Source organism: Aythya ferina (assembly GCF_964211825.1).
Source record: "Aythya ferina genome assembly, chromosome: 24".
In the NCBI taxonomy this organism is placed as follows: Eukaryota; Metazoa; Chordata; class Aves; order Anseriformes; family Anatidae; genus Aythya; species Aythya ferina.
Window position 1 is genome coordinate 2,629,788 of NC_140322.1, and position 22,339 is coordinate 2,652,126.

Sequence of the window (22,339 nt, forward strand, 5' to 3'; positions counted from 1 at the left end):
TGTGCAAGACCTTGCCCAGGGTGCCTGTGCAGCCTGGGGAGTGCTGGGCTGTCGGCGTGCCCTGGCCAGACCCCCTCTGGCTTTCTCCTGTCTGTGCCTGCGGTGTCCTTTGACTGGGGGATCCTCTATAAGCATTTCTTTTCATTCTCTGGTAACGTAATTGTTTTCTTGCAAGTGTTTCTACTTCACTGGATGAACTTTTTTTTCTTTAAAAAAAGTGTGCATCCTTTTGGAATGTTCTCTGGGAGCTTATTTCTAGCCGAAATGAAAAATCACAACACACTTTGATCAAACGGCACACATATTTTCTTGTAGTTGAAATAAATGCTTTCCTTTTTTTTAATACTGCATTTGGAATTAGATTGAGGGAAATTAACTCAAAAGTATCTTATTGAAAGAAAAAGCGTTCATTAAAAAGTCACTCTGTTTTGACTCCTGCCTTTGAAATTTATTTTTAATGTCTTCAACAAAGCAGCAGAAATTTTTGAATAATCTAGATATACATGAAACACTTCCCCATTCCTCTTTCATTTGCAGGCTCTAAGTCTTGCACGCTTCACCGCGGTGTTTTATTTTCCCACTCATCTCATGGTCTTGCCTCCTGCTCTGTCTTGCCTCCTGCTCCCGCACAGCAGCAGGGGACAGGAGGGTTGGCACCTCCCTCATCCATGGTTTGATCGTGTCCCCTGCCCCGGGCTGAGCCCTCCTGATGGTCCCTGTGGGATGACAGATTTCAGGAGAGCATTAGTGATTAGGAACACCACTCTCATCAAGGAAAATAATTAGTGAGAATGCATGCAGTTTACGAAAGCAGTTCAATTAAAGGGAATAACAAGCTTTTTACAGCAACAAAGGAAGGACTAAGTAGACCTTAGTGAGTAAATAAAGCTGTAATCAGTGTGATTAATTTAAAATCTCAGGAAGGCATGAATTGGATTGATATTCCAAAAGTCTAATGTGTCTCATGGGACCACAGAAGGAATAACAGAAGGAATAATTCCACGTTTTAAGGAGAATGTGAAGTCTCATTAATTGTGAACAACAAGAAGTTAAAAAAAAAAAGACACACAAACGGTGACGTTATTTTGCTATAAATTTCTTGAAAGCACAGATCTTGGCTAGTGTTTTTTTCACGAGGCTCTTAAAAAATCCTGCATATGTTGCCTGGCTAAAAAAAAAAATGAAAAAAAGGTGTAGAAGTGTGTTTGGCTGGCGTTTTAACCAAGATGCTGCTTACAAACCTGCATTTGAGCAGCAGTTGGGAAGCAACTCTCTGGGGTGGGATTCACTGCTCATCCTCCCTCGTGGGTGAGGCTGAAGGATGGCATTTTAGGGCAGCAAGGGGATGTCCAGACGAGTTGGGCACTGAAGCAGCTGCATGGGGCCAGCATTGCTTCTCCTCGATCTGAAATCTGCCTTTCCTCTGAGGGTAATTCAGGGCTGCAGCAAACCCTACACAGCCAAACAAGAACTGGGGCTATCATTTGTACCCCCCTTTAATTTAGTTCACACGTGACTGTTTCATGGCACTTCAGTATTCACAATAATTCAAGGAAAGCACTGTAAGGCTTGGGTGTACTTTTGCTACAGAGCACAGGGATGTAATCAATTACTTCGATTAGTATTTGTCCTTCTTAGGCTTCTGACATTTCCAAGTGTACTCAACTTTTTAGTTAGTAGTTTTCAGTGGAGAAAGAAAGAATGTTTGTGTCTTACAAGTGATGACTTACATGGCAATTATCGCCTAATAAGCATCTCCAATTGCCGGTTCCTTCAGGCACTGCGGAGGTGTGTGCAGGTCAGTGTACAGATGTAGCAGCCCGCTCTGTTCCCCTCCCAGAGCTGCAAAAGCTTGGCCTGCATCCAGCAAGTTCGCAAGGCAAAGCCTCCTTCTGGAAAGTGCAGGTTGGTTTCCTCTAATTCAATTATGTTTCTCAAGGTCTCCTCTTGCTAAATATGGTGAAATTGTGCTTCAGCTGAACTAAATAAACACTCCAGGGTTGTATTCTGTGTCTCAGGATCTGGTGGCACCCTTGAAATACATGATATTTAAAGCAGACATCTGCACAGGTAGAAGCAGAACATACCCCAATTAAAAATGTAGTCATCAGAGTTCTGACACGGTCCTGGCAGCCACTAGAGACACGGCGAGCTCGAACCCGGCGGGTAGGAGATGGCATGAGCAGAGGGAAGATCGGTGCAGATGTGATGGGACACGACAGGGTCAGCACCTGCTGCAAGAGTCCATCCTTCCTGGTCGGACAGAGGTCAGTCCCCGTGGGAAACCTTCAAAGTAATTCCAGGACAGGTGAAGTTGTCCCTTTGTTAGCGTTGCCTGGCTCGTGAAGGTAGAGCTCTGTACAGTCCCCATCAGTGCTCTGTTGGGTGCGGGTTGCTGGCAGCTGTGGCCATCCTGCACAGCTCATGGGGTGCCTGCCTCCAGCTGCCCCGGGCCCTGTGGTGGGCAGCAGCTCCCAACCGGGCCCTGTGTTAACACGTGCATTTCCTGCGCTCGTTAGCACTCCTGTGTTCATTAGTGCTCCATGCTCACGTATAGCTGGTGCTCCTGCACAAACCCCAACCCCTCATCGTGTCCGACAGCACATCTGCAGCTCTTCTTCTCCTCTGATAAGCCAGAGGTGATGGAGGTGGCGTCCGGCGCCCACCAAATACTGCAAGCAGCATGGGAGGAACTCCAGTTTGTACCTCGTCAGCTTTCGGATTAATTCCCCCTAGACTCCATAGCATTATCAATGAGTTTTCTAATTTAAGCACAGCATTCATGTGAACCTGGCTGTGAACTCTGCGGCAGCTTGTGTCATAGCGGGAAGGGTGGCACGAAATAACCTCTCCATGAATAAATGCTGAGTGCCAGCAGTACCTGCAGCATGAGTGAAAAATCAGAGGTGATAGGGCTATTTCAACAAGTTCAAATCCCAAACAACCTCTTTGCAGTGGAGGAAAACGCTCTATCAATACCTCCACACACTGCTCACTTGCACTGGAGAAGGATCAGGGTTTGCATTAAGTTCTCCGAAGTTTTGATAACCTTATTTCCCCGGGGGAGTTTTTAGGCAGGATAATGTATAGCCCATTGTTGTATGTTCCAGATTCCATTTGGTAGAGATCAGTATTTTATTGCCGGACCAGCATTTAAAAATTGTTCTCTATTTTCTTAGCTTTGTGGGAATTTATGGCACCCGGAGTGGAAAGAAAAGGATTTTTTGATAAGATGTGGGCTTTTTATTTATTTATTCGTTTTGATGGGAATCTTTACCCACACAAATTAATCTTCCTCGTTACAAGAAGGAGTCACTGGAGGTGTGCAGGTCTCCCTGCAGAGGATTTGTCACTGAGTGTGGCCCAGCTCCCCGGGCTTGTACAGCTCTGGGAACACCTGATGGTTTGGGGTGCCCAGCCACAGGCACTGCCTGTCAGCCCGAGCTGCAGGAGGCGAGAGCTCAGCTCTTCCTACAGACAGGACCTCGTTGAGGCATCTCAGGTCTCTTCCTTTCTTCCCCTCCTTATCCCATCCTTCAGCAGCCCTTCCTCAGGGTGCTGCTGTCCCGCAGCTGTGGTCCAAGATCCTTTAAATGCTCAGCCCCTTTTCTTAAGCATTCACAGAGCAACTTGCTATACAAGTTAATTGCTGCTAATTAATCCCATGTATGGTTTATCATGTTTATGAGCAGGTGAAGCATAATGTGCTTCCCCTCCTCGACAGCCTGAGAGCCTTTGAGACTTTTGTGTTGCTTGTTTTATTGCCACATTTTCAAACTCCACGGTTACTGAAATTCGTACATTCCTGTTCTAATTGATAACTGTGTTTTTTTGTTTTTTTTCCTATCCCTTTATTACTCCAACTATTTCAAGTCCTATTTTCACATGGCAAATTAATTCCCTTTTAACATCCAGATTTTTCCCCGAACGTTTTCGGAGTCGCTGTCCCCTCTGGTCGGTGCCTCGTTGGGGAGCTGCTCCCAGCACCCTGCCCACATCGGGTGGCACTGCCACCACGAGCTGCTCCACCTTGCAGCACACAGGGACAACTGGCAGGTGGTGGCCGTTGTGCTGAAGGACTTTAAGGTCCCTGCGACTCTTTGTGCTTTTGCTGTGCTGAGAACTGCACCAGTGCCCCTTGCAGCCATGTCGCAGCTGGTAGGTGTAGATGATGCCGATTGTTGCTCTTAATGGTGTGTCTTTGCCTCGAGGTGTCTCTGCTCTTTGTAGCTGAGTCCAAGCAGAATCTTTTTTACGTTCTGAAAGTTTGGATTCTCGATAAACCAAAGCCAGCCAGAGCTTTGTGCCTGCCTGTGCACATCTGCGCTGTGCCTGGGACAAGAGTTGCTGCTGCTGGAAGTCTGATCAGCAAAAGCTTCTGCTGAGCCCCCAGACATCCGTATCGGTGATGCATTTAGATTTTTGGAGCTCCTGAAACACAGCTGAGTTCTGAGATTATTTTCTTTATCATTTTTAGACCTTAACTTACTGTTTGCTGGCAAGAAGAAAAACGTTTCTCCCCTAAAAGCTCTGGTCTTCTGTTATGGCCACTGACAAGCAGTACTGGCTCTGCAGATGTCATCAGACATGTTGCTTCTTGATAGCAGCATGAGATAAATGGGTCTTCCTTTCCCTTTGGGGGCAGTGACAGTTTAAAAATGCCCTGTCCTGCCTCCACTTCCTTCACTTGGCAGATTTTTGGTAGTTTATATAATTTGGCTGTGATCCCCTGTCTAAACCATGTCCAACATTTCCTGCAATAAACTTAATGGACTTTTCCATCTTTGAGCAGCTGAATTCTTTCTGAGCAGCTGCTCTGGGTTATTGATGGCCTAATTAGAGTGCTGCCTTAGGCCTGCCACCAGAATATGGAAGACTTTTTCCCCCTTTTTTAATACATATTCCAGTGTATAATAGAACAAAGTGTTTCCAAATGATCTCGGAGCACTGCCTGGATTTCAGCAGCGCAGAGCTGGGTCTGGGGAGCACAAGGTGGCCAGGGCGAGCAGAGCCATGCGAGATGATGATGGGCAAGGTCCTGACTTCTGGAACAAGAGTGCCGAGAGTTAGTTAGCCCGACAGAAATGCTGAGTGACTGCAGTGGCCTAGTGCAACATTATTCTTTGGGGTGTGTCTGGTTTTCCTGTTTTCTCGACTGTTCTGAAAGCCATGAAAGGGAGGAAAGAAAGAAAAAGGAGGAAAGTGAAATAACAGAAAACAATTTTTGTTTTGCTTCAGCCTGTATTACGAATCTCCTTGCCTCCCCATTTGCTGCTGATTCTCGTTTGCAATGGGGACAGCTGGCCTTTCTTAACATTTTTAGCAGAACCGCCTGTGCCGTTTAGTTGCTGTTAAGTGACCTACACTTATTTTTACCTGCAGTCATGGGTGGGCAACATCCTGCTGTGATGTAGAAGCCAGAAGCACCTGGTTTGGTGTGGGGTCCTCGCCTGGCTCTCAGCACCCCATTCGCACAAGGTTTTTGTTATGTTTAGTCTTCTGTTTGTTTTGTTTTGTTTTCTGGGATTTTTTTTCGTTTTTACATGAGAGGTAGCATGCTAACTCATGGGAAGTGCTGGTGTGCTGGCAGCTGATCCTGTGTTGGAAAGGGTCACAGCAAAGCGCGGTGGCCCTGTGTCTGTGATCTGCCATGGCCGTGCCACCGTCCCCGCTCCCGAGCAGGGAGAGTGAATTTCACTCACCGTAGTGTTTTGAGAAAATCTAAACAATTTTAGGCTGGTTTTAAATTCTTATTGGAGGCTTTGTAATGAAAATTATTTTTTTTTCTCCGTGAAAAACAATAACATTGCCCTTTCCACCCAGCTCTGTTGTTTACTTCATCAATCATCCTTGCTTGGTAGCTCATTTTGAAGGAGCGCCGTGACAGCTTTCAGGGGTGTGAAAATTGAAATTTTGGTTCTCGTGCTTGAATACAGCAATCACCTGGCACATGTCTGGTGGTGACTGAGGCCAGACTGTCTCATCCAACCTTACTCTGAGCGGCGTAAAAATTCCAGCTTTACTTGCTGGGACCACTCTGCAGCATCTGCCTGAATTGTGCTGCTCTAGAAAACATTTGGGATCATAAATTTGTTTACCAGACCTTCCTGGCCATCAGCATCCGCTGCAAAAAGTGTAGAGGGAGTGAGAACACATTCATAAGGTTTCCAAATCTGGTATTTACAATTCACGGCCGTTTAAGCGGTTCTTTAGATCCAAGTAGGGTGCCTGGAGCTCGCAGAACATGCCTGTTGGCTGCAGATGGGGCTGAAGGAGATGAGAGGGAGCGAAAGCCTCACTCAATTAGTCTGGAAGGGCCGGGCCCTCCGAGAAGCCATTTGGAGCACGATGTTTAGGATAATCACTGCTTTGTGTTCAGGAAAGCTGATGCCAAAGGGCAGCCAGCTCCATACTGCTTTTCAACCTGACATGCCCACGGCGTGCACTGTAAATGCCCTTAGAAATAAATAAATAAAGCCCCCAACAAGCAATTCAGCCATCAGAATCTCAGACGGTTTTGTTTGTGTTATTTTCATTTGCCTGGGTAATCGAATTTGTTGGAATTAGGGGTTTGTCTGGATAATAACATTTTCTAACCCTCTGCAGCACAAGAGGGCTGTGGTGAATGCCGATGTAAAGAGAGCTCGGTATTGATTGCAATAAACTGGCCCTAGACAGCATCAATTACCCACTTCTGATGGATGTTTGCGTGCCGGCTGCCAGGTTTGGATGGCACAGTTTTAGCCACCGTTTCTGTCTGCTAGAGGGACTCCGAAGGAAACGTACCTTGGGCATCGCCGGGGCTCTGGCACCCTGCGAGGAGACCCACAGTGGCCGTGGTGCTGAGGAGCCGGGCACGGGACATCCCCGTCACAGCAAGGGGAAAGCCTGGGCCTGGCAGCCCGTCAGATCACTGATGGCAGCCTTCAGCCTGGATGTCTGCGGCCGGTCTACTGAGCTCATTGCCTCTGTGCTGATGTTCTGTGCTGAGGGCTGAGGGCTGGGGCTGCCGGGGGTTTGGTGCCACAACCTGGACACCCGGAGCCAGACCCTGCCACCACCCCCTGGGGAACGTCGCAAGGATCTGGGAAGTTGGCACGTCCGTGTTCTTCTGGAGGTGTACATATGTGGAGTTTGTGTCTGGAAACAGCAGGGCAGCGAGGCAAAGTGGGGATTCTGGTGTGTATGAACCAGCTGTACTGCTGGAAACACAGCAGGGCTTTGGGGTGTGATCACATTGCAATGTATCAAGAGGACCAGACTTCATCCAGGAGCCAAACCAATCCACCTGGTATCTCGTGTGGCTGCACCACAATCTGCAGGGTGGTTTTCAACAACCTGCTGCTAACACCAAGCTCCTCAAGCCTCTCTAAAGCCTCCGTGATCCAGAGGAGTCCTCCCCCTGTGCTCTGCTCCCTTCTGAGCAGACAAAGAGTGGCAAAGCCATTAGCTCGGAGCATATTCGTTAATGTGGCATAAGCAGCTAAAGAAGACGTATTTATGCTCCTTCATTTGCAATTGATAATCTCAAGAGTGAGAGGCTGGTAATAAATTGTCTCACTGGGGCTTCTATCCCGCTGCAGCCCACGCTGCAGAAGGGAATAGACAGCTCATTTACATAAGATAATGAAACTGCAGCGAAATAGTAAAATTGCAAAGCAACTTTGTTTTAATAATGACAGATGCTTCTTAAACACTTTAATTATGTCTCTCGGAGCAGTTTCAGCTAGGCCACAAGAAGAGAGCAGTGTGAGTGAAGTACTTGGAGTGAAACCCAGGCCCTTCCTACAACCTGAAGTCACTGCTTTACAAAATGCACTGCTGAAGAGCAGCACTTTGCCATGAAGAAGCAGTGAGGGGGGCATCCAACAAAGCACAGGGAGGATAAATGCGTTAGTAGAATAAAAGCCATGATGTGGACAAACAGCACATGTGTGGACACTGGAAAGAAATTCTGGGCAGCAGGGGAGGATGGAAATAAGCTACCTAGAGCACAAGGGTGAAAAGCCTTAAATGGATGGCATGGTTGGTGCCTAAAATCTTTCTGTAGCACACGAGGTCTTGGTAACGATTCATCCAACCCTGCTCTCTGCCACGTGCCTCCTATCCTTCATGTAATGATCCTCGTTCCCTTCCACTGGGGGTCACATTATGATCATGTTCTCGGTTCCATCCCCAGACCTTCATTAAGGAGATCAGGTGTGTTTAGTTCACAACGTTTAGGTCCAAACTTGGCTGAGTCCTTCCTGGGAGCACAGCAGAGCTGTGGCCGTGTGTGTCTGCTGTCCTTCTGCTGGTGCCACACCGCGGGGATCAGAGCTGGGAAACCCAGGATCAGGAAAGCACTGCAGATGTATAATTACAGCCTTAAAATGGGATTTTGCTGAGCCAACTACAGGTTAAAAACTGTTTTCTCCTCTGAGCTGAAGATATGAACCGTTTCAAGGTGCCTGTAGAAGAGGCGAGGGGCCTGGGCAGAGAAGCCTCTCGCGCTGTTCCGCTATTTTCTCCCTCTTTTGCCCAGCGGGACTAATTGGTGCTCAAAGGGACCGGATCGCCTTTCCTGGGAGCGCAATCTGTTGTCTGATTAATTATTCATGGGCAGCGTGATTGGCAGCTTTGAGGTGGTGCTGCACAGGCAGCGGAGGGTGATCCGCTGACTGACAAGGTTAATTGCAGCCTGGCGTTGGCGGCGATAACGATTTGTGTTGACAATTCCCGGGGCTGGTAGCGCAGTCAGGGTTTGCGGTGCGGGGCCCTGGCCTGCCCCGCGCCGTCCCCAGCACATGGCACCAGCCGGTTCCTCGCTCACGTGGAAGGGATTTCGCTCCCCAAAGCAGGTCTCCTGTGCTAAGCAATGTTGAAGAAGCTTTGCAAAGGCAGCGGTTGCTTTTACCTTTTTTTCCCCTTCTTCTTTTTCCTGTATTCGGTGCATATTGATCAGGGTTCAGAACACAAAGGAGAAACTCGGCTCTGGTCTGAGAGTCCCTCTTCGGCAGGAAGGGCAACGCTGCAGCTTTCCAGGGCACCCGAGTGAATGAGATGAGAAAGATTTATGAGGGTGACCCTTAAAAATAATTGAAATGGGAAGGAATTTTAAACAGGGGATGGGAAATGGCAACTTTTTGGGATTATTTAATAAGTGCACAACCATAGTGTCAAGAATGCCTAAATCCTACCCAAAGTTCATCTCTGGGGCAGCGCCCGGCTCTTGTGAAATAAAGGGAGAGCTCAGGAGCACGAGGCTCTGGCTCTGTTTGTGTGGGTTATTTGCTTCTGTTCTCCTCAAACAGCTCAGCTCAGCTCTCTCCTACTTCCCATCCTGGAAACTGCACATTTTTTCTCCCTGCCTCAATAAAATAAAGCAGAATCATAAAGATTTCACACTAATAAATGCTAGACTTCAGAGTGCTTTCAGCTTTTATCAAGCTAATAAGATTTTTGGCTTACAGCAAGAAGAAAAACAGGTGAGCAGTTGTTCTACCGACCTTGAAGCCTGCTGGGATCCTGCAGGCTTGTAGGGGGCTCTCAGGCTCAGGTGCCCCTCCGGAATGAGGAATAAACCCACGGAGCCTCGGGAGAGACACGTCAGGGGAGTGCTTCTGCAGGTGGCTCTTCGGGGAACGGCCGGACCGACTCCTTTGGCTGCTGTCAGGCTCCTCGGGTACCCACGGGCAGCGGGAGCCTCATCCCCTCCTGCAGGTTGAAGGGGAAGCAGAGGGCGGTCTTGGTGCTCCTCTCCACTGACCGAGTCAGTCCTCACCACCCCTAAACAAGCACAGGTCCCCTCTGGCGAGCAGCACCAGCAGCTCTTCTCCTGGGGTGGTTGTGTTTGGTCCAGAATTGGGTCTTTTCCTGCTGTTTTTTTATGGCTGGTCACCGGGAGAGATGGGGATGTCGAGAACCGGCTTGATTTTAGGGACCAGGTTTCAACCAGGGAAGAGGGAGGTGTTGAGCAGAAACAGGCACGAGCTTCATAGTTTTCTAGAAATGAATTTTTATTTAAAATTTAAAACCATATTACTTCATACAGCAAACTGTGCACTTTGATATATCACAGTGTCTTAAAAAGGAAAATAATCAGAATTTTTTCTTTTTTTTTTTTTGGAAATTTTATTTACATCAGCCTAGAATGATCAGCAAGTAACACAGTTACTATGAAACCAAAATTGTTACAAAATGTTTACAAAAAACTATATTCATAGAAATTCTGCATGTCCACAAAGGAAAATCCCCTGAATATCACGGAGACCAGTTTTTTTCCTTTTTTTATCCAACTCTTTTCTGTTGTTGGTTGTGTTTTTTTTCCTTCTTTTTGTTCTTTTCTTGCTTTTTTTTGAGAAACATGTCAAAGAAAGGTACGGACAGCAAAAGGCTTCCCACGCCAGCGCACGGCCAGCCCTGGGGCTGGGTCTCGTCCCAGTTTGTTCACACGTGCTGCAGGAATGCTCCCTGTGCGCCGCTCAGGGGCTGTGGGTCCCCCTGTGGGACCTCCCAGAGCCCGCCAGTGCCCGCAGCCGGCCGAATCCTGCTCCCCACAGCACCTGCCCCGCAGGGGACAGCACTTGCCCAGAGCTGGTGCTGCTTCCCTTTGCATATTCACCTTCTTTGTGGATTTGTAGGCTCGCCGTTTGTACCCAACACTCGTTATTAAGTCTAAAGGGAAAAGCAACCCCAAAGGAAGCCACCCGCTGCGTCCCTGCTCTGGCTCACAGGAGACCCAGGAAGAAGAAGCAGTGATAGGGGACAGTGAACGGACATGGCAGCAGTTTAGACACAGTTTAATAGCCCAGACCTGCTTTTTGTCTTCCCTCCTCACTTTTTCAGTCCCTCTGCCCACCACGCCAAGAAAGAAACCGCTTTCAGGAAGGCTGGAAGTCGGATGGTTCTAGGACAGGAGTCACCAACAGCCACAAACGGGGCACAGAGCAGCTTGCGAAAAGCTTCGAGACTTTGGCATCACATCTGCCCCTTCCGAGGCCGCCCGGCTGCCGCTGCTCGCTGTCAGGCTCCTCGCTGCTCTCCATGGAAAGCTGCTGCACTGCTTGCTCTGGGTGAAGCCCCTGGGCTGGGTTCAGCAGCACAGTGATTGCACGTCCTCGGGGGCACTGCAGGAGGATGAGGTCAGGAACCCTCCTGGTGAGCGGTGCCACGAGGCCGGTCCCAGCTGCCCCCTGCCTGGCGGTGCCGGTGATGCCGTGAGTCAAAGCCTTCAGTGACCGAGATCTCAAATATCAAACCGTAACGGAGACACATGAAGTGCTGATTTAGGGTCAGAGGAGAGGGGAAAGAGCAGGTTAACCTGCAAGGCTTTGTCTTGCTGGCGGATAGCACTAGTGGTTCCGGCCGCTCTCCTGGTGCTCTGGGATGTTGGTGAGTAAAATGAGATCGAACTGGCGTCAGAGATGAACAAAGGATGTTTATGGCATTAGTGATATTTACTTATGTAAAAAGAACCTGCCGAGAAGCAAAATGGTTTTCAGTGGTGTTTTACTCTCAGGACATTTAAAGCCAGTTTCAGGCTTTGTTTTTATCTCTGGCGTGATTGTAAAAATCCCTTTCTAAGAGCTTAGAAATCTGCAAAGACATCATAACCTCTGCTGCTCTGACAGGCCTAAGGATTGGCAAAGAAGTACGGAAAATACAAAATTAGCTTTGGGAAACAGCCACGTTCCCCAATCCATCCTCTGCTGTAGGTGTTTGGTCAGCAAACTGTGAAGATGATGATGCGCGTTGAGTTGGCAGCTTTCAACTCTGATTTTTCATGGTTTCTATGAAAAGGTGAAAATAAATGTAAATCCTTTGCATATCTTTACGTGAGTCACAATATGACAAATCCAGCTTTTTTTGTTTCGGGTCACTGTGCTGGTTCTTTACATCATAGAAAGACAAAATAAGGACAAATTTTGGTCTGTGATGGGGGGGAAAAAGCAGAGATCTCCCCTTCAGCTCATTTGCTAATTCCGATCAGCTCCAAAGATAGCCTTCAAATAACTGAGACTGAGAAGGAAACAGGTGGGAAAAACCCCTGAACTGGGCTGCAGGCAGGTTTGTCCCTTGGGGCCCAGACAAACCCTGCGGAAAGCCTTGTGACTTGGGGCGTCGGGGTGTCCAGCAGCAGGGCGCCGTCACATCTGCCAGGGAAGGAGGTTGCTCTTCTCATCAACAGCCGTGTTTGAAGCAGAGCTTTTAAACACCTTGCAGTACTCCTTGGGATGTTCTAGGTTTCCACGGGCAGGGCTGTTTCTGTTGGTTTCATTTTGCAGATGGCTGGGGAGAAATTCATCCACGGAGGGACGGAGCGGCACAGCGGCACTCGTGCGGTGCGTTGGGTCAGCAGAGGGGTCTTTGGTAATTCTGATGAGATCATCCGCAGGACCAGCCTCCTGGGTTGAGCAACCTGAAAATAAGAACACAGTCCGGGGAAGATGAAGATTTGGAAGATTTCTCCAAAAGATGTCAGTATGTTTGTGTAAATGGCGTGGAGATGCTGCCGGCGGGGCTGCGGGTCACTGGGCAGGGCGAGGGGGTGTCAGGTTTGGCTCACACAGTGCTGTTTGTCCCTGGCCAGCCCTGGCCCTGCAGGCTGAGGCTTCGCCTCGCAGGTCTCTGGTGCCACGTTTAGTCCTAAACCACGCGTACTGTCCTCTCCTGGTCTGAGTGTGATCACGACGGAGCCGCAGTGTCACCGTGGGCTGGTGTTGGGGCGCTTGCACTCAGAGGTGGCACAGTCCCCATGCACATGGTCCCGTTCCTGGCTGGGACTCTGGTCACTCGAGCTTGTTCTCCCCTTCAGGGTCAGCCATCTCGGGTCTCCTGATGAGCTTTTCTGTTGCCTTCTCCCTCCAGGCCCCAGCATGGACTTCGTGCTGTGGTGACTCCAGCCAGCACGGCTGGGGGGCAAAGGGCCACCACGAGCTGTGTCGATGTAGGGCGCAGCCTGGAGCATCGCAGAGCTTTGCAGGTGCTTTTCCCGTTCCTGGCCAGCGTGCCCTAAATGTGTTGTGTCCGTCACTTTGGGATGGGTGCTCACTCGGACCGTTGCTCACTCCACACCCGGAGGGGCAAAGTGTTTCTTTTTATTGCCATGCTAAAGAAGCCTTGCTCAGGGGCTCCTCGTTACCCACCGAGGGTCAGTTTGGCTCAATTCGTTTTTGCCTCCGTGTGTTCGGTATGTAAACATCAGACTCCTGGATGGTAGTGTGTTTGGACTCCATGAGGCCTGGAGGATCTAAGCTGTAAAAAAATAAAGAACGGAAAATAACAAAAATGAAACGGAAAAGCCCCAAGACCCATGTTACAGTCCGTGCTTTGCAGTTGGTGCTTCTGTGCCGGTGATTGATGCAGCTGTGTTTTAAAGGCCTTGATCTTGAAATGAACCAAACCAAGCTTTTTTTTTTTTTTCGCTTTTTTTTTTTTTTTCTTTTTTTTTTTTTTTTTTAATCCTTTCTTCCCTAGTTAAGAGTGCATCCAGCTTTGACTGACGCGATTCCTTCCCTCCCGCCCCCCAGGTCCCATTCCCTAGGGAAACACGGGCGTCAATCCGGTGTTGCAGGTCATGTTGTCCTTCCCTGGCAGCCGGCGGTCGTTGAAGGTGTGCATGTTGATCACGGCGTCCGTCTTCACCATGACGGGGGGCTGGGGCTTGTGCTTGACCCGCCGCTGGCAGGTGAGTGACAGCCGGATCTCATCAGCCATGGCACTGCAGAAGGAGCGCTGGGGAGAAATGGGGACAGAAAGCACTGTTACCGGACAAAAAAGCACTGTTATCACCCCAAAAAGCACCATTATCACCCCAAAAAGCACCGTTATCACCCCAGAATGTGCCACTCGCCTCTGCTTGAGCAGGAGGCTGCTGAAGCTAGGCTCTGCAGAGGGCAATCACAAGGTTTGGGCTGCATTTAAGACATCGGCTGTGCTTGGTGGGACTTCATTGGGCCTCTGGTTGACCCTCTGCTTTGGGAAGAGCTGTGCCTTTGACGTGCTAAACCATGCCAAAAGGCAGAGCTGGGGGTGCCTGTTGGAGTGCCGCTGCTCTGGGTGCTCCCTGCTGGCTGGCTGCTGGGGTCTGCTGGGTTTGTGAGTCAGGGGTAGCGAATCCTGTGGGCTTGCTGGGGGCAGGTTTCCTTTACCTATCTAATTCCAGTTTGCTTTGCTTTGTGGTGGTGCAGGGAGGCGGAGGGGATCGGTACCTGCTCACGCTCCGCCGTCTTGCGCAGCTTGTAGATGAACTCCACCATGGCCACGAAGACTGAGAGCACCAGGCCTGCTGCCAAAACGATGAAAATCCCACCGATGTTCTGGATGCCCAGAGCACTGGCCTCCTTGTTCTCATCCTCAGGGCAGCCGTTGCCCCGCCACCACTTCTCCTTCATCACATGCAGCTTGTCCTCCTCCTGCAGCTGGAGGATGGCGATGGTGATCTTGTCCCGGTACGGGGAGCCTGTGGAGGGGGAACACCAGTACACACGGATGGGAAAGTCAGACAAAAATGACACCAAGTAGGGACTGTGTCTGTTGGGACGGCTGCTCAGACATCCCTACAACAGGCAGACAGTTTGAGCTTGGGTATTTGGAAATGGAGAGTTGGGAGTGGGTTATGTGATCCCACCCGTTGTATGTCTGCTGAGCAGCCCGCCTCCTGGGCTACCTACAGACCCCCCCAGTGTCCCTTACCCATGGGAGTCCCAATCCCGTAGCCTTTGGAGTCGATGAGCCCCCCGATCTGAGTCAGGTTGCAGTTCCTCTGGGTGATGTACTCGATGGTGGTCGACTCCATCAGCAGGGCGTAGTCGGCCGTGAGCGTTCGCTGGATGCCCTCCTCGTTGCTTTTCACCAGTGCCGTGGGTTTGCTGCTCATGAAGGCCCACATTTTTTCAAACGTGGAAATTTTGGATTTCTGGAAAAACAATACCCCCCATCCCCAAAATACAAATTAATAGCCTATTTGCTGCAAAAGATGGTCTTTTTATAATAAATAGATAAATTCCAGTTTGAGAACAGGCTCCCTAATGGGACCATTGCCAGTTTGCCACGTCTTAAATACCTCTCTGCTTTCACTGCCCACTAATGTGTGGCATCAAATTGCCATTAAAAGAGACAGATTCCAGCACACTTCACCTTATGCAAATAAATGCTCAGCAAAAAGAGTCACAGCTCTGCAGACCAGGAGCTGTAGGTGGAACTGAACTATTCCTCCGCTTCAGCAAGGCCCTGCCGTGATGCCCTGCAGACCTGCTGGTGTGACAGGCTATCAGTATATCTGCTTGAATGTATTAGTTTCCTAACCAGAATTTTGCTTATCCTGTAATGTTTCTGCACAATGAGAGAAGACAGGCAACATTTCAGAGGGCATGTTTTTCTCCCTCTCACACACTCTATTATATTTTTGTCTTTCCCCAAGCATCACAAGGAAACATGTCTCCTCTGAGATATGTGCATCTGCCAAACAAATTTAACATATCCACGTAAACAGAGGCTTAGAAATATTCAAGAAGATTGTCTTACGGCTAAAAATAAACATGGACATTCTTCCACTATCAGTAGGCATTGTGTTAGAAAAGGGGGGATGTGTTGTCTAGCTTGCTGCTCATATGAATGTTTTTTTCTTCTAGAAATGTGTTGGGTGAGAATATGGATATTTTATATCTTTCCACAACACTTTGAATGTAGCATTTATCTACGGCCACATTCTGAACTGTCACTGTGTAGGCTGTTGCTGTGTAGTCCCTCATCATGCTTGATATTCCAAATGCTTTGCCTAGCCACCTCCTTCTCTCAGTGTGTTTAACAAACATACTATTATGGACCCGTTTCTTGCTGGTTAAAATTCATACTTGCTATAATCCACTTGATGAACCTGCAGCTCTGGAGCAAACTGCATTCAAGAGGCAGGATAATCTCCTTCACTCGAAAATCCGGTCCAGTGCCTGTAAGGTAGATTTGTGGCATCTATCAAGCCTCAAAGAGCAGCAAGAAATGTAGCCTCCAAAAGGATTATTAAATATCTGTGCATTACGATGGGTAATTGAAATGAATAGCATACTCGACTTGCTGATAACGACTTGTTTAACATTTATATAGTTCGGATCAGAGGCCTCTGGGTTCATTGGCTCTCCCTTTTGCTCTTTCTCTTCCTGCATTTAATGCTCCTCGGGTGTTGACACAGGGCTCTTAAACAACATCAGTGTTCTCCCAGTTTAAAGCACAGAGCAAAATAAACTGGCAAAAAATCAATAAGCTGCATTTAGTGAAGCTAATAGGACTTGCATGAGGCATTGTAGCTCTTCAGGCAACTTAAATTACATGAGACAGGGCTCCCTGGAACAGAAAAAACACTTTTCTCTTCTTAACTCACTCCCTTTGACCTGCTCCAAGGACTTAATTGTGTTCTGGGATGCCAGGATGAGCGCTGCTTTCGTAGCTCCTCCACTGCTCGGGGTGTGTGGGCTGGGGCAGGAGCCTCCCCGCAGCGAGAGCTGCTTGCAGGACCACGGAGCCAGCGGTGAGCACACCCTGCCCTAGCAATTCCCATCCCAATCCTCCTCGTGTCCTTGTGTCTCCCCGCAGCGGGTGCCGCTGCTTGCTTTGGCCTCGTCTTCCCCAGAGAGAAGGATGTGGTCACTGGTGTTGGCAAGGGCAGGTCGAACCCACAGAGAAGGTGAGGCGATGCAGGCTCTCTCTGTTGTCTGAAACCTGCCACCACCTCCTCAGAATTTATTTCCCATTCATTTCTTTAACTTGGCTACCGGGAGATAAGAGCGCTTCTTTCCCAAGTACAAATCCGCCAGCTGTAATTCTCAGCGCGGGACTAGCAGGTTGATGGACACAGCTATTTGTTAAAAGTCCAATTTAGGAGCAATTGCCAGTCGTCGGGAGAGCAGTCATCAGTCAAAAATTGCAAGAGCAACTCTGGGGAGTGTGTGGTGCTCCAGCTCCCAGCTCCTTCCTGCGAGCTGCAGCCACGATCCGTTTTATGCTTATCAGGGAGCAAAGTTCCTCCTTCCTGCCTTCCCTCCTCAGCTCTTCGGCCATACTTCAGAGGTGGCTGTTTATTTATGGGAACGGGGATGATGGCACCTGGGAACATACCGCTCAGATAGGCAAAACCATCTTCATTAGGCATAACAGCTCATTAGTAGTAAATTAATTGCCAGTAAGGAATGCACATAAATTGTGTTGATGTTGCTGGGCTCTTTTTGGATGTTTTATTTTGTAGAACCTCTCTTTTTATGGCTCGTCATCTACCTGAAAAAAAATCCTCTCTGGGGTTTGTTACTGGTGTGAACTGGTATTTGTGGTGTGGTGGCTAGGTGCACATTTCATCTCGATGGAAGCAACGCGTGCTGCTATGAGCTGTATACAAGGAGGTGAGGTGGTGGAAGGCAGCGAGCCCTTGTGGGACGCCCTGGCTCTCCTGCCCCATGGGATCCTCGCTTTGCTGCCCAGGGCAGATGAAGAGAACCCGCAGGGTGGCTCTGAGATGAATCCCCCAAGAGCAGTTCCATCGGCAGCTCCCCAGTGCTGGGAATAGCGCAGATCATTGCTAATAAGCGGGGGCGGAGGCTGAAAGCTGTTAATCACCGCCAGGGTTCACACCAGGGGGTTGTGTCTCTCTCCTGCTTGCACCTCTCCCACCGACTCATCCGAGTTTTGACCAGGGTAAAATAACGTCCGAATCTGGGCCTTGAGACAGCATCTGAATCAGCCCCTGCCCTGGTGCCAAGTGAAACGCGTGTAGGGAAGGCTGAGCACCAGCCCCTCGGAATGCAGCAAAGGCACCGAGAACGCCTCCAAGCTCATTCTTTAGAGTCACAGCTCAGAAGCTGTCTTTAATAACCAATGCTTCAAGACCAGTCACCCAAATAAATTAATGGAATAGTTTAGAGGAGCCAATATAAGGCATCTTGCCAAGACATATATGCTTTTTTATCAGTGAAATTGGCAAGAAAGTAACTTTCAGGCTTACGATTTTCAATTCCAGCCTGTATGAAAAAATAAATTGATTTGCACAGACTGAAGATACTTACTCTTGAGGATTTAACATTTCTGTACAAGTGAATATATATGTACACACATCCACACACTCTCACACCCGTACGCCAAACGACACATTAAACCCAGCATTTGTTCAGAGCGAGAGAGCATCTTCTGCAAGATATGAAGGATTCCTGGCATGATTTGCCATGAAAGCTAGATGCTGCTCCTAAATTAATTGATCTGTTTATTCCTGTAACTCAATCTGCATTGCCAGGGAATAAATAGCTTCTCAAAAGTTCTTTTCATGAAGTCGAAGTCTGCCAGTGCAGCTAGGATAAGGCTGGCTTCTGCTTCCCCTTTGCTGTAGGTGGTGGGGCCGCACAGGTGAGCCCATGGGGCCGCGTTGGCACACCCACGGACACGGCCCTGGCTTGGCCCACGGGAGAACTTCTGCAGGGACACGATGGGCTCAGCACGAGCCCTCCACCAGCCCTCCACCAGGCAGCAGAGCCATTCAGCGTTTTGGGACCGTGCTTTCCACCGGGGTTTCTCCAACACCGAGCACAAGGTCGGTCACTGCCCTGCACCCTCCAGGACCTTCGTGCTTTGGGGTAGCATCTCTGACAGTGTGACGCCCAAACCCGCCGCAGGATTTGCCTGGTGATTTCACCAAGGACTCGCTGCGGGGTGGGGGGATGCTTGTGGGGGCCTTAAATTGCTCTCCCCTATTTCCTGTGCACGAGGGACAAGTGAGCATGGCATCCCACACAAGTGCTCCCACTGTATGGGTAATTGAACGTTTGTCAGAGGGGACATCCCTGATAATTCATCTCCAAACAGCAATAATAATAAAACAGCAAAAGGAAAATACGCTGCGTCAATAAACCCTGCCAAATGCCCGTTAGGAGCCTGAGGAATGATTCTGATGGATAATGATAGGAAGCAATAAAGATGCTACGGCCTTGATGACTTAAAAAAAAAAAAAAAGAAAAATATAGAGTTTCCTTTTATTTCCATATAAAACTCTTATTGGAAAGGGTACTTAAAACACACCAGTAAAAGTCAGCCTCCTCCTACAGCTGCTGTGGGTTTGGATGGCAGCGTGAGGCAGCTGGCCCTGCCGCAGACAAACGTGGTGCCCCAGCTCTGCAGTGAGCACGCAGCAGCCTGCTCTTCCCTGCAATATTTGCATTTCCCGGATTAATTAAAGATCAAACCAAACAAACCCCTCCATGCGGCTTCACCAGGCTGTGTTGCTGCCTGTCACAATAAGCATGGAGGGGAGCGTGGCTCCTTCACCGAGTCATGGCCAAGGAGAGTTCCCCAGGGGCTGCTCAGCCCCCCCCAGCCTGCACCACGGCCTCGCTTTAAACCTGAATTCCCCTCAGAGCCAGGGTGCTCATTGCTAGGTTAACCACCCCTCAATTCTAGTCCTTTTTTGTCTCTTTTTTAAAAGCGTGCTTTTACAGGCCAGCTGTGGTTCCAAAGGTGTCTTTAACTTTCCCAGTTTCTTTCAGTTTTTCAGGCAGCAGTGAAATAATGAGTGTCCTTAGCACCTTCCTCTGCTCTGTTGACTAACTTGGGAAACCTCGCTTTAAGCAGAAGAAATAAATGTAGTCTGAGTGTGATGCATTGGTGGTGTTAGCTCGCATCAGTTTCAGAGATAAATAAAACCTGGCTATGTTAATGTGAATACCTAAAGGACAGACGAGATAGCTTAGCTCTAAAAAGCCCCGAGCCCTTTGCAGCATGTGTCCAGGCAGTTTTTGTTTGCTCTCTGCCCCTGCAGGCTGGCCGGGCAGCCTTGGGGGCTCTGTGCATTTGTTAGTGCAGACACGGAGCAGCAATGGCAGTGGGATGCAAAAATAGGGGTGATGCATAAGGAATGGAAGAGTTTTCTGTAGGGTTTTAATGTAAGGTTCACCTGTCCTGTTCTGCCTAATGTGTGCTTCGTTTTGGGTGTCTGAGTGATTGCTGGGTACAGTCCCCAGAGCTGTAAAATCAACATGATTTTATAACTGTGACCTCAGTTAGCTACTGGGAGAGGGGGATTTAGCTGTGATATGAATCTAGGCGAGCTAAGCTGACGGATCGAGGTCTTAACAGAGATGGGAGACAGAAGCAACCTGCTTCTGCAGTGGTGCCTTAAGAGGCTTTTTGTCTCTGGTCTTGTTCTCGCTCCTGTTGGCCGGGCAGGGCTGCGTCTCTGCCAGGGTGGTGGAAAGCCTGTGCCGGGGCTCACCTTGAAGAAGGTCATGGTAGCTCCATCCTTCACTGCTCCGTACTCTATTTTGGTCTGCTTTGCCAAGTCATCTGCTGAGTCGATGGGGGATTCCATCCTCTCCACCGTCAGGAAGGCGGCAAGGTTGGCCGTGTAGGACGAGATGATAATTAGGGTGAAGAACCACCATATGCCACCAATGATCCGTGTAGACAGAGCTTTGGGCATCAGCTCTGAGCCTGGGGTGGGAGAGGGAGTGGGAGGGAAGAGGAAACAAAAGCGAGAAAGGACGCGTTTTATACGTACGTGGGTACATTATATACATATGTACAGATGAAGGATTAGGTTTCACTGTCAGACTGCAACAGCGACGCAATTAAAGCCAACTGTTTTCGAGGCAAATTATCCAGACATCTTGCATGCAAGGAAATCAGTGGTTGTTTTTTTTTGTAGCATTCACAGAAAAACCCTCTCCCTTTAATGCTGACCTTGGGTACAGTGCACAATTTACAGGAAACATTCAAACTGAAGTAATTAACTAGGCAGCTTTTATGAGATTTAAATAGCAAGCCATTTATGAACTTTTATGAGTGTTTTGTCCAGCCATTTAAAAAGTGCTTTGCTTTTATATGGATTACTTTTCAAAGGACTCACTCTAGGGAGTGTGTTCAAATACACATGATTTAAAAAAAAAATCAAACAGTGAGAGAAAGGAACTATCAGGGTCCAGTGCTTTGAATAGTGGTTAGAAGTAGGGAAGCTGGAGATGTTGCAGCATAAAAGGTGTATAACAGGTCTGGAATGACTTTTATTGAGCAGACATGAAGGACTAAATGGGTTGTGCTATTTTTGTAATCACCCAAGACACCTTTTAAAGCCAGAAAAGAGCTCTGGGTTTAAAACAACTGCATTCAGAGGATATATCCAACCTGGAATTTGCAACAAAGATAAGGCTTGGCAAAGCAATTTCAGGCAGTGTGGCATTAAAGCTTAGTGTGGAGCACAGCTTTTCTCCCATCTGAGTGCAGCAAGGAGGCACCGGGAAGCAGAGGAGCCTTGGGTCTCAGCGCTGCTTTAGTTCTTCTCAAGATCCTGCTCCTTTCCCATTCCATCTCTTGCCCTTTGATGCATTGCAAGGTGTGACATCAGTCTGGCTTTGAAATATTTTTCTTCTTAGATGCAGAATAGACTTAAAAAGAATGCGGCTCTTTTCATTTCTAAGCATCTGATAAGAGGATGATTCATCGCGCTAAACCACCCTGCTGGGAGCTGTCACTGTCCATCAGGGCAGCAGATCTGGGAAGCCTGTGCCACGCTGCAGCAGGAGGAGCACGGAGCCCCAGCGCTGTGCACGCCGCCAAGCCAGCGCTGCGGGTCCTTTACTCCTTGGCCGTGACTGCCCAGACACGATAAATCAAAGTGTGACAAGCGTTGCTCATTTTCCACTTATTTCCGTTCTTGGATTTTCTGCAGTTAGATCACAGCAGAGTTTTGCTCCTCGTTCAGCACCGCTCTCAAGCTCACCCTGTGCTGTCTTCCCCACGGATTTATGCTGCTCCTTGCACCTCTCCATGTGCTCTGTCCCATCTGTGTACACAGCCACCATCCTATCCATGTCCCGTTCTGGAGGTCCCTGCCGTGGCGGTGTCCTACACCAGCAGCACGAGAAGCATTCGGTCTTGCTTGCAGTGAGGGCCAGGCAGAGCTGTCTGGAGAATCTCCTTGTGACCTGCCTTGTCTGGAGGTCATTTCCCAGTGTGCAGAATGACCAGAAAAGGATAAAATGACCAGAATGACCAAAATGGCCAGACTGACAGAAGAGGATAAAAACAGGGACAGATCAGAGTGCAAGAAGCCCTGTCTTCTGTAAAGTGGCTTTAAAGCAGAGCCAGTCAGGACAGAGATCCTGAATTAGACCAAATAGCTTGAATTAATGGGAGCAGAAATGCACAGAGCCTGTGGGACGGGGCTATTTGGGGTATTTAGACAGCCAAAGGGGGCTCAGCCAGCATTCCTCCGTGGGGCACAGAGTGCGGGTGCTGCTCTGCACACACAGCAGCAGTGCGCATGCAGACACGCCGCCTCTCCATCATCTAGCAGCATGTTCCAGATGGCAGACTCTGGAGCTGCTCCTTCTGA

At 48.9% G+C, this 22,339-nt stretch overlaps 2 protein-coding genes and 1 long non-coding RNA gene across 3 annotated transcripts in view; 1 reads left to right on the forward strand and 2 right to left on the reverse strand.

Moving 5' to 3' along the window:
• Positions 1-22,339, reverse strand: part of CSF3R (colony stimulating factor 3 receptor) — a 353,819-nt gene that overhangs the window by 145,231 nt on the left and 186,249 nt on the right. The window lies entirely within an intron of this gene.
• LOC311423400 lies at positions 3,715-8,205 on the forward strand. Its single transcript, XR_014685699.1, has 2 exons — positions 3,715-4,158; positions 6,607-8,205. It is a non-coding gene; the product is annotated as an uncharacterized lncRNA (long non-coding RNA).
• GRIK3 (glutamate ionotropic receptor kainate type subunit 3) overlaps positions 13,389-22,339 on the reverse strand; it is a 102,895-nt gene continuing 93,944 nt past the window's right edge. Inside the window, exons 13-16 of the mRNA XM_084496899.1 lie at positions 20,222-20,439; positions 14,677-14,899; positions 14,193-14,443; positions 13,389-13,716 (exon numbers count right to left, since the gene is read on the reverse strand). Coding sequence (XP_084353025.1) covers positions 13,522-13,716; positions 14,193-14,443; positions 14,677-14,899; positions 20,222-20,439 — 887 coding nt within the window. The 3' untranslated portion in view covers positions 13,389-13,521. The remainder of the gene's footprint in view (positions 13,717-14,192; positions 14,444-14,676; positions 14,900-20,221; positions 20,440-22,339) is intronic.